General features: G+C 38.4%; 1 protein-coding gene across 1 annotated transcript in view; it reads right to left on the bottom strand.

Annotated features, from left to right (window-relative positions):
* Window positions 1–238: 238 nt before the first annotated feature.
* The window catches only part of LOC137238468 (protein VAC14 homolog), a 122,364-nt gene continuing 110,135 nt past the window's right edge, over window positions 239–12,467 (bottom strand). The window contains exons 10-13 of the mRNA XM_067763505.1: window positions 12,167–12,457; window positions 5,389–5,468; window positions 5,135–5,297; window positions 239–5,085 (exon numbers count right to left, since the gene is read on the bottom strand). Of these exons, the coding sequence (XP_067619606.1) occupies window positions 4,947–5,085; window positions 5,135–5,297; window positions 5,389–5,468; window positions 12,167–12,457 (673 nt within the window). The 3' untranslated portion in view covers window positions 239–4,946. The remainder of the gene's footprint in view (window positions 5,086–5,134; window positions 5,298–5,388; window positions 5,469–12,166; window positions 12,458–12,467) is intronic.

Genomic DNA, 12,467 nt, shown 5'->3' with positions numbered 1-12,467 from the left:
ATCAAATGCTCCATTAAAGACATCAGGAGATATTTTGATTTAACCAAATGGTTTGAGTAAAATAATCACAGCGTATATTACGTAATTGGTTCCATGGGAACACAATGTGCATGAAAATGACGATAGAGCGGGCGAGGTCTCTCCGACCGGACAGCATAGCCACCAACCAAACAACCAGGAAAGTCATAAGGTCAATTATTTTGCTACGCACCTCCATGTATTAAAATTTTGACACCTGTTGAATTATAGTTCCATTTTATTGTTAAAAATAAAAGAAAAATTAGCTTTTATTGCAAATTTTCGGATACGACGCCCCCTTTTCAACGGCCCAACGAGGTTCCCTCTGAGATAAGAAGAATTTATCCAAATATATGTTAGGATGAAGTTTGGAGCAAAAAATCGTGCGATTATACTAGCGGCTGTTGGTGTTGTTGTAGCGATAAAGGTATTTCCCGCAGGTTTTACGGAGTGTTATTGATGTTGATGGTCCTTTGTCGGTATATGTAGATCCGATACGTTTTGGTAAAAAGCGCCATTAAAGGTACATGATCGGTTTGAAAATAAATTCGAACCTTTTCATGTTCATTTTGCCATCTTTTCGGAACCATAATAATATGGGTGCTTGCTTGGAGGGACTACCACCAGAGCTCACTACTAAAAGTTCTTCAAACGGAGTTCGTTCTATGACATATGCCAACTCCTGAACGCATTTCTGTTGATTTCTTTAATCCGTCAGAATTAATATATAATAAATAATGCAAAATTAGCGGTCAGGTCACAAAGAAAGCCGCTCATTCATTCATTTCGATGACTGACGCGAATGAAAAGCTCAAAGGAGATAAATATAAAAACAGGGCAAAATCAGTTACAAATCGCAATGAGTGAGAATTGTGCTACCACTACATGAGTACACGATGAGGTCGAAAATTCCTTTTGCCAGAGTGGGTGTGAGATCCAAGTGGAGAACGAGGTCATTGTCGATTATTGGACCCACAAGAATGCGCACGTCCGCTCTGCTGATATGCCTGCCGTCGATTACGATGAGCCCATTTTGATTTTTTGTTCTGTGGTTAACGTAGTTTTGGTGGGTCTCTTTTTGCTAGAACTTGGTACCTAAGATGACGACATCTCGAAATGTGGTGAAGTGGATATACTTTCCCTGCCCAAATGGGTGTCAAAGTTGCTAAAAAAAAATTTAGAGGTAGACGTGGGAGAGACGGATAAGTCTTTTTCACGGAATTAGGGGGTCGGATGATCATGGAGGTTCTACGTATTCGTATCAATTGGTCTTGGGATGGTCGGGTTAGTTGCTTAATGTGCTATTTTCCAGAACGTATCGCCAATACCTTGCAAAGGACCTTTAATGTCGGAAACCCCCTCCAAAAATTACTAGTCGCTTAAAGAAGAACTAAAATTAGTGAAATACCTTAAAATATGAAAATACTGTTTAAGAACTACCACTTATACACATCCATTACATCAATATAAGGTACTGCAGCTGTTTTTCTGCACTCTTACTCCTCGCTATTTCTAAATCTGTAATGATTTGTCTAAATTTCTCGGATATTTTTGGACGAGTTTTAGCTGTTGTGAGCTAAAAGTAAAGAATTCCCGGGAAACCTACAACGAAAGCTGCAAAAATATATTTAAAACCAAGGGCGGAAACTGTTATTCCTTTTATAATGTAATTCCTTGCAAAACTATTAATTTTGGACTTTTAATATATTTGGATCAAGATAAAAATTATTTTCGGATTTTTATTACCTGAGTCCGATAGAAATAGTTAAACTCGGACTTTTATTTTTAAAAGTTTATTTTCACTTCGTTTTTTACCTTGTCGCGTCAAGTTCGTTTTTCCCCACAACTCAACCGCGTGCTATAAAAGGACGCTATTCATGTGGTTGAGAATAAAATGGCGGATAGTGCGGGAATCGAAATGACAAAAAATTAAATTAAAAAACTAAAAAAATGATCGTACTTGGAGTAAACTATTAAATCAGAATATATACATATTTTTTCCAAAGCATTCGATGATGAGTAGCTATTTATCGTGCAGATTTCAGCGGGTTCGAATTGGAGTAGATGTGTCACAACTACAAGCGCTCTCTGCTGGAGTACCACAAGGATCCATTCTCGGCCCCTACTGTTCAACTTATTCATTAATAACATCTTTGTATTGTGCAAACACGCGAGACTTCATGCTTATGCGGAAGACATTCAGCTCTATGTGTCAGACACCGTGGAGCAAGCTGATCGCCTTTGCTATAATATCAATGAAGACCTGTCAGCCATATCTAGTTCGGCCACGGACAATGGGCTGTTACTTAACTGTAGTAAATCCTACATTCTACCTATTTTCAATAGAGGTCTTAATTCTATTAATATGGTACCACCGGTACATATAAATAATGTAAACCTTAAAGTTATTCATAAGATAAAAAGTCTAGGATATATTGTTAATTCTTAGCTCTCGTGTAGCGATCATATTAGCTCGGTAATAAGCAAAGTATATTTAACCTTGCGCAATCTGCGACAGTCTAGTCCTTACACCCCTACTGGCACTAGGCGTCAACTTGCTCTACAGCTGATACTCCCATTAATTACTTATTCTGAGCTGGTATATAGTAAGCTGGATAGTCACTCCGCGCACAAAGTCCAGGTCTTGATGAATAACGTCACTCGGTATGTTTATGGCCTACCAAGGTTTGCCCATATTTCTCCATGGAGTCATAGTCTTTTAGGGTGTGACATCTTAAACTACCTTAAGTCTAGAAACTGTATATTTTTATTTAAGCTTATGCTCTTGAGAACACCTACTTACCTATATACAAAGTTGGCTTTCACCAGATCGGTACGTTTGACTGACCTAATTGTACCCCATTACAATTCACTTGCATCAGCTAGACTATTCTTTGTCAACACTATACGTCTATGGAACTCTATATCATCAAGTACTAGGAATCAACTAAACAAGGGCAACTAGTTACTACTACTGCTAAAACTATTACTATTCTCTTTTCTTTGTTTGCTATTTCCTGCTTTCAGTTCTAACTATAGTCTCATATTTATTTTTATTTATCAATTTATTTTATTCTTTAATTATGCGCTCCTCAGACTTCGATTATTATATCTATTTCATACATACATTTGTACTCTTATGTATACCTTGCTGTTTTTTCATTGTTTTTTTTTCTCTTTTAATTTAAATATTCACCCTTATCGCGAGTTTTATTTTCACCCGAAAATATTCACAGTTTTTGTTCACCCTATCGCAGAGGGTGGCGAAAAAATTTTTCGTGTTCGAAAAAGATTTCACCTTATCGGCAACTCTGTGTTCGGGCGAAATGAACAGCGCGGAAACCCAAATTTGTTCTCTTACATTTTACAGGCGAACGAAGAAAAATGTAAGTAATTCTTTGTTTTGGAATTTGGTATTCTTATAATAATATGTACTTTTATTATTAGAAATAAATCAATAAATAATGCAAAATCGGAAGCTGAGTGGGAAAAAGTGAAATTCCTGTATTGCTAAGTATGTAAATTCTATTTTTTATGACAACGTATCAGTAGACCAAGTTGAGTACCTCAATGAAACAAGATTGGCTAAGGCCTACTTCATGGTCCTTTCCAACGCCTTTTCCCTATGCGAAAAACGAAGACATGTACTCAATTTTGCATTTGGGGGAACTCCAAATTTTTGCTTCAATGGTGGCAAGGAATTGGTAAGAATCTAGCTAATATTAGAATGCCGGTTTGTTTAGCCTGTAATATTGGACAAAGCTAATTAAAAAAAAATTAACTTGTTATTCAAAAGTGCTGAAAATAGTAATTATTAGCTTACAGTGAACCACTTAGCTCCAAAAGGTTAGAACTGTCTCTTAATTGCCTCCGAATCGCTTTCACATTTATATTCTAATCGCGCTCAATCAATACCAACCTAAGTGTAATACTAAACATTCTTTTATAAATTTTTTATTTCTATTTTTGTTGTATTTTAAGGAAATATATGCTAGGTTACAAAATTTACACAATTGTAAGCAAATTTTTTGTTCACTGCCAATTCACAATAGAGCATCAGCTGTTTCGAAGTGAACTTTTGTTCGCCCGAAATTGACGATAGGCGGATAAAGTTCACCCGAACAAAAGAAGTGAAGGCGAACACTTTTCCGCGTGAACTTCGCGATAAGGGTGATTCTAATTAGATTAAGTATTTCTTGACATGCAATTGATTAATTAATTATGTCTACTATCTTTTTGATAATTATTGTTTTACTAGAAAAGATCTCAACATCTTATTGTACTAATATATTCTTTAACAAAATATCTAAATATATAATAACCTCAATTACGCAGAAACCTACGCACATGGTTCTGGCCTTAGTGTATTACCTGTGTGTTGGTGGAGCAACTGTACAGCAATCTAAAGACAACAAACTTCTGAATATATAACCTGGTGTTATGGATTAACACCAATAGAGGGATAACCTGGTGTTTTATTAAGCTTACGCTTTAACCATTTAACTAATAATCCAAAAAAAAGTTTATTTTTACTTTTATATGTGGACTTTATGGAAAAAGTTCGAAAAATAAAAAGAATGCATGATTCGACATGAACGACTGGGAACTTAACAATTTTCACCTAGGACAATTTTATGACTCCGAAAAAACAAAATATTATTTTCCGTCCCTGTTTAAAAGTATTGCTTCCAGAGGAAAATCAAGAACGTTCACGGAACATGGTGTGGAAGGAAGTATCGGTTTCTTGATTTTATTATTTGTCATAACTAAATCCTGGTCGGACCAGTATCTTAATGGTGCTTGTTACCGGAACGTACCGGATCTGCATCCGGCAAAGGACCATCGACATCGATAACACTCCCCAAGGCCTTCGGGGAGTGTCCTTATCGCTACAACAACAACATTAAAAAAAGTATTAGACATAATAATTAATTGTCCTCAGGTATTATTATATTGCGCCTTTGCTGAATCCTTAAAGTCCTTTGAGATTTTTGAACTTTTTTGAAATGTCGCAGCAAGGCATCAAAATCGATGTTGCTTTTATGTTGTAGTGAATTATTCGCATCACTAAAAAAACAAAAAAGTAGTTAAATTTTAAATAAATTAAACAACTTACGCTGGTGTTTGACCCCAATAGTTAGGCACACACTGTAAACGATTTTTTAATAAGTTGAAAGCATCAGTTTGTGGTAAGAGCATGAGAATCCCAAATAAAGCATGTGCCAAATGCTGCGCATCTGTGCAGTTGTTTGATTTGGAAACCAAAGTGAGACGTAAAGCTATTGAGATGATATGGGACGTTAAAAAAATACATATATATGTACATCTATCAACAAGTGAAACAATAATTTATATATGTATGTAACTTACGCGCAAAAATTGGTGATTCTATTAGCTGCACTAGTTTGTCCAATTCGTTTAGGAGCTCCAAAGTTATTTCCACGTCAGCACTAAAAATTAACACTTGTAAAATGAGATTTTCAAAAAAATTTCCAACTATAGGAATTTGGGATGATTAGCAAATTTAGATTTGAGGATAGCTGCTTCAAATCGATTGAAACATAGCCAGGAATATTCTTGAAATCCATGAGAAAGAGTTTCTGTTTTCTCAATATCGTAACGTATTTTGTTTTTTTCGAACATTAACAATTTGAGTTAATCTATGTTGTTCGCCACAACAACTTGGTATTGAGAAAATTGGGCCTAATGGTGTTGTGCAGTCCAATCTATAGCTTCTCCAGCCCAATTGTCAGCCTCAGCTTATATAAAATTTTTAACTATTTGTAGGTGATTTGAAGTTAGCTCCTTTTCCTGCAGGGTACTACTTTCTAGCTGCTTAGAATAACACCCACAGAATCCGCTGTTATTGTTTTGAAACGGCAAAAAACCTTCCGCTTGCGCTTTGCGTGGCATACAGCTGCGAGCACTGAAATAGTAGTGTGCGCCTATAGCTAATATTTTTTGAAATTACTAGAAAACCAAAATAAAAGTTGCATTCAAGTTGCTGCAAATCCAAAGGACAATTTCATAATTAAATGTAGGGACAAAAGAGTTTTTTATACATAAGCGCTAACGAAAATAAGTCCACGTAAGATGTGTTCTTATGCAAATTACTGCGAGCAGCAAAATGGCAGCATGTAACAAAAGTCCTTTAGTATGTATCAAATTTGTACTTGAATTAGCATAGGTATTTAGTATTCGGTAACATGACCGTTGTTTTTTAACGGTTTTATTTAGCTTGACTCTGTGTAGCGAGCGTTTTTTACGAATTTTGTAATTGAAATTAAAGTAACTTCCCGATAAGCTACAAGCTTGAGACTTGAAATATAGTTCATAACCCGATGACAATGCAATAAAAAGAAGAAAAAACTCCGCTGGGGTGGAGCATGGATCGATATATTTCAAAAAATCGTATTTTTGGTCTAATTTGGCTCATATTTGGAACACGTTAGGTTAGACTGAATGAGTCCGTAGTATTACGTAGTGCTGGCAAATACTAGAAGCTTCCTAGGATTTAAGCCACCTGCTGCTTCTAGATTTGACAGCTGTATCACTCCTAATAGCCGGAGTCTTAGCCTGGCAAGCTCAGGGCACGAGAACAGAACGGACTCGATCGTTTCCTCCTCCAACCCGCATTACATCTGCTATCACTGACCAAGCCCAATTTAAAGGCATTTTGACGCCAGAAAGCAGTGTCCAGTCAGAATACCCGTCATGTGTCTACAGTCCTCTCTTTTTAATGATAGAAGCAACTTTGTTAGTCTAAGGTTGTAAGACCTACACATAATCTTCGACACTTTACAGCCCCGCGCTTGAACCCACGCCTTTCCAGCTTGGTCGATCATGTGCACCTCTCGCCTTCGCTTAATTTCGCCCAGTCTAATTGGGACGTCTACGGAGCAAGCTTCAAGGGATGCACCCTTTTTAGCTAGTTCATCCGCTTTTTCATTCCCATCTATTCCCATATGCCCTGGGACCCAATACAGATGTATGCTTCTCCCTGTCCCGATTCTCTCCAGATACTGCTTACACTCTAACACGCATTTAGATGCTGTGCTATGCGAGATTGTGTCTTAATTGCTGCTTGACTGTCAATACAAAAGTTAACACGGTTGCAGTTTAAGCTATTCTCTTCCACAGTTTCTACTGCTTTGGTTGCGGCTAATACTTCCGCTTGGAAAACGCTTCAGTGATCTGGAAGCCTGTAGGATCCGTTTATTTCCAGATGAGCACAGTATACCGCAGACCCTACTCCTTCCACTACTTTGGAACAGAGGTTACTTCTTTAAAAATTAAGCCTTTGCTGTTGAAAGGTTTATTTTTTTTTGTCTATAGTTTAAGCATATTATTTACTTACTTACTTAATTGGCGCTTAACCGTCTAAATGGTTATGGCCGTCCAACAAGGAGCGCCAGTCGCTCCTTCGCTCCGCCAACCGGCGCCAATTGGTCACACCAAGGGAGTTTAAATCGTTTTGCACCCGGTCCTTCCAACGGAGTGGGGCCGCCCTCTACTTCTGCTTCCATAGGCGGGTTCCGATAGAAACACTTTCTTGGCCGGAGCATCATCTTTCATTCGCATAAAATGGCCTAGCCAGCGCAGCCGCTGCGTTTTAATTCGCTGGACTATGTTGATGTAGCTCGTACAGCTCATCATTAAATCTTCTTCGGTACTCGCCATCGCCAACGCGTAGAGGTCCATAAATCTTTCGAACACTCCCAAAGCCGCTTCATCTGGTGATGTCATGGTCCATGCTTCTGCCCCATATAGCAGGACGGTTTACGATAAGTAACTTGTAGAGTATGATTTTCGTTCGCCGAGAGAGGACTTTACTTTTCAATTGCCTACCTAGTCCAAAGTAGCATTTATTGGCAAGATTGATTCTTCGCTGGATTTCAGTGCTGATGTTGTTGCTAGTGTTGATGCTGGTTCCCAAATAAACGAAGTCTTTTACTATTTCGAAATTATGGCTGCCAACAGTAGCGTGGTTGCCAAGGCGCGTATGCGCTGACTCTTTGCTGGATGACAGCAGGTACTTCGTTTTGTCCTCATTCACCATCAAACCCATCTTTAAGTAGTTGAGCATACACATATTTAAGTTTAAGCATATACATGAGATAAAAATTAAAAAAAAAACAATCGATATCACATAATTTCCGGTATTATTGGAACTATGATTTTCGCAAGTGTGCACTACTGTTTCAGTTATCGCAACTGTATATGAAAGGCAATTCTTTTGCATGGGGTTTAAGCAGTTCACTACTGCCGGTAGCTTGTAGCCAAGTATCCACTGGGCAGCCACTGAACATCCGTTTACTAATGTGAGAAGGCGACAACCTGGTCAGGCAACTCCGACATAATCGGTTTAAGGGCTAGCTGGAGGATTTCACCCACAGCCTATGACCCACAAACCGGCTGCAAGCGGGCACAAGTCCACCCGACGGGGAAAAACCGCTCAAACGTCAATCAGATTCATTTAAAACCCTTCTGCTATTTAGACTTGTATTGCCTCAATTAAGCGATGCGGCCAACCATTTCAACGGGGAGTTGTCCCACCGTCGTTCCGCAGGTTAGGGAGCTTAGAATATACCCGCCTCAGGTATGTCTGTCGTAAGAGGCGACTTAAATACACAAATTATTCAAGGGGTTGGCCATCAAGATCAATAACAAAACTTTCGGGAAGTGTTTATCGCTACAACAACAAAAAATTGGTTACCGGCGACCACGGAAAATCAACTGGTGCGATTGCAAAAAAACATTGTGTTGACCGCGAGTTGAAAAGGGAAGCGGAAGAAAAAAGCAGAGGCAGAAAGTCATGACTGCGAGGAGCTTGAGCTGCTAGCCACCAGGAATAAAGGGCGTAAATGTTACCAAAAACTGAATTGTTGTCCCCACCTACCCGATTATGAAGAGGACAGAATAGCTATTGCTATTATTAAAAACAATAACAATGATTGATTACCAGCGGAGCTATTCAATTACGGCAGCGAGGGTTGGGTAAGGTGCTTGCATCAGCTTTTTAGCAAAATATGGTCGGACGAGTGCATGCCTGACGATTGGAATCTAAGTGTCCTTGCCCAGTCTAAAAGATGGGGGATCCTGGAAACTGCGCAATCTATCGCGGAATCAGCCACACCATATGAGGTCCTGTTAAGCGTATTGTGCGAAAGATTGAAGCCAAAAATTGTAACCTTTTAGTACGGCTTCAGACCTGGTAAATCGACCAGATTTTCACTATGTGCTAAATCTTAGAAAAACACTGCGAAAAAGGAATTGACACAACATCGAATTAAAGCCGCCTTCGACAGCACTGTTTTTGCCCCCCGTGGGTTAGGGAGTCAGAATATACCCGCGGTAGATATGCCTGTCGTAAGAGGCGACTAAAATACCATATTCAAGGGGCTGTCTAGCGCAACCCTTCAGGTTGCCAGCGCAATATATAGCTTCTCCATAGAGCTGGATTTCGATTCGATTATTAATCGATTTAATCGATCTTTTTTTAGAAATGTAGAATCGATTTTTTTTAAATCGTTCGATTCTTCAGGCATCGAAGTTTTCATCACTATCTACTTTACGGACGCTTGATGAAATACATATTCTGAAATCTTAGTTTTTATAAATTTAGCTTTATTGTGTTGGTGGCTTCGAAAAAAAGGAGAAAGATGAAGAAATTTCTTCGCACTTCTGGCAAGCAATATATTGAACATGTGTTTATATATTTTGTGGTATGATATTGTGTTCAGTACGAAATGAAAACTAATTACTACCAAGTTTTTAGATTCTAGTAAGCCAATTGAAAGTAATCTGAAGGGGAATTCAATCTTATAAGTATTCCAAAGATTCGCAGATCTGTTGTCTGAAAGTACTTTAGTCAAGTGCAGGGCATCTGGAAAATGCAAATCATACGGCAAAAAATGCCAAACAGGTGGAAATACAACCCATTTGTTAAATCGCTTGAAGCGGTCACATCCAACGTTGATGGAAACGTCTTCATCAACAGCTCCTATAGAATCCTTTTGTGAACCTAATAACAACAACATAAGTCTCAGTCTGTAGATGAGCGAAAAAAACAACTGGATTGTGCTTTGATTAGAATGATTGCCACAGATATGCAACCCTTTAGAATTGTCGAAGATAACGGATTCAGATCTTATACACAATGCTTGGATCCTCGGTACGTTTTGCCTTCACACTTTTAACAAATATATAAAATCAATACTTTTTATGACATAGACAGCAGCAAACACGAAAACAGAAGTGGCAATTTTTATGAAATTTCGTCAATTAAATTCCTTACTCCTTTTTATTTTCAATAAACTAAGAAAATACTTCCATAAAGTTTTTAACTGAAAATATGCATACCATGACACAAATTGCCGTATGTTGTCAATTGAAAATTCCGTATACCTCATTGATTAAAAAGCTGCAAAACGTATACTGAGAACATGTTACCTTACGTATGTATTAAATAAAAAAATAAATAAATGTAAGGCGCGATAACCTCCGAAGAGATCTAAGGCCGAGCTTCTCTTCCAATTTGCGTCGTGCTCCTCTTGATTTTCCCTACAAATTGGCCGGACGGGACCTACATGTTTTATGCCGACTCCGAACGGCATCTGCAAGGCAGACGAGTTTTCACTGAGAGCTTTTCATGGCAGAAATACACTAAGAGCGCTTGCCAAACACTGCAGAGGGGCGGCCCCGCTTAGAAAAATTTTCTTCTAATTGAAAACCCTTATTTCTAAAATTTTGATGTTGCTTTGCCCGGGGTGTGAACCCAGGGCATACGATGTGGCAGGCGGAGCACGCTACCATCACACCACGGTGGCGACCATGTAATAAATACTTCCTTTTTATATGACGCTGAACATAGATCGATTTTAATGCCGTAAACGAAGCGAGAACATTATAGATATTGTAATAATATGTAGTAAAGAAAAAAGTGTATTGGTTAATGTTCCCAAGGTTGTTTTCTCTACATTTTGAAATAAAAGATTCAAAAAAAACGCAAAAAGTGTGACATTTCGGTAAAGACTCTACTAATTATCTCACTCCGATGAAAGGATCAAGTGAAGACCCATGTTGCATTCCTTGATGCTTCCAATTTTGTCGGTAGACAACGAAATGGGAGAGAAACTGTCCAGCTTTATTTGTCGGGAAAAATCGTGCAAATGGTTAAGTACGTAAGCAAGTACACTGTTACAAAGAATAAGCAAAAATTAAATAAACTTTGTTTGGTTTGATTTAATCGATTAAATCGCCTTTTTTCTAGAATCGAATCGAAAAATCGATTCTTAAAAAAATCGAATCGAATCCAGCTCTACTTCTCCAAACCCAATTCTCAAACTCACCTATCCGTGGCGAATCCTGTTTCACTAACAGACGAGGCTCTGGCGACCCCAAGCTCCTCATGGAACTTGGGGGTGGGGAGGGAGGGATGGCCTGAAGGTTTAATGTGGCCACGTAAATCTTTCTCGAGATGGTCGGGCTAACACCTTAATGGTGCTGTGTTACCGGAGCGTACCGGATCTGTATCCGGCAAAGGACCATCACACCGATAGATAATACTTCCCAAAGCCTTCGGGGAGTAATGTTATCGCTACAACAACAACAACAGCACTGTTTGAAATTATATTTGTCGCAAAACTTATACGACTGTGCAAAATGATGTTGAGCAACACCATCAGCTCAGTTAGAATTGGGCAGGAACTCTCCGAGCCGCCCGAAACTTGTCGAGGTTTCAGACGGGTTGCTGCAAAAAAGACCTAAAACAAGTTAACTATAGATTGTTGTTCAACACGCCAAATAAACTAATGTGCATTATTATTTCGTTATTTTCTTTGAAAAAGGCTGACTACTTTTGTATGGCTATGGCTGAAGAGTGGTGGTGGTATCATGTTTGACAAGCAAAAACTAGTGAGAGATGGTTGCTTTTATGGAAACGCTGCAAGACTAAACTAAAAACTAAAACTAAAAGTGAGTGATATTTGGGATTCCCGTAAGATAGTCACTTATTTTCCAGCTTGTTTTTAGTAGCTGAAAGGGTAAGGATTGTAGGGTAAGAACGTATCTCATAATAACTTCTCTCAAAAATTAACCCACTACGGTATGTATGACAATTTGTAACGATTTCTACTTGGGTACTTACAATAGTACGACGAGTTCCGATACGTGATGATAGCTTTGCGCTAGCAGGCATAATGAAAGCGTTGATACCGGACAGTGCGACCAACTTTTATAAAGGCATTTAAATAAATCTGCTGATTGATCATTTGTAATGTTTCGCAACGAATCGCGCAGTTCAAAGAGTTCAGGCGACGTCAACAATATCATGTTAAGTAAACGAACCATGGAAGCAGCAAATTTAATTACTTCCTCATCAATTATTTCGGCAAATGTCCGATAAATATACTCCGCATTTAACAAAACGCATAATTGTCTGCAAGTAC

This window comes from Eurosta solidaginis, chromosome 1 (assembly GCF_040869045.1).
Source record: "Eurosta solidaginis isolate ZX-2024a chromosome 1, ASM4086904v1, whole genome shotgun sequence".
Taxonomy (NCBI): domain Eukaryota; kingdom Metazoa; phylum Arthropoda; class Insecta; order Diptera; family Tephritidae; genus Eurosta; species Eurosta solidaginis.
The sequence above is the reverse complement of the archived record's forward strand: the minus strand, read 5'-3'. Positions and strand labels throughout refer to the sequence as shown.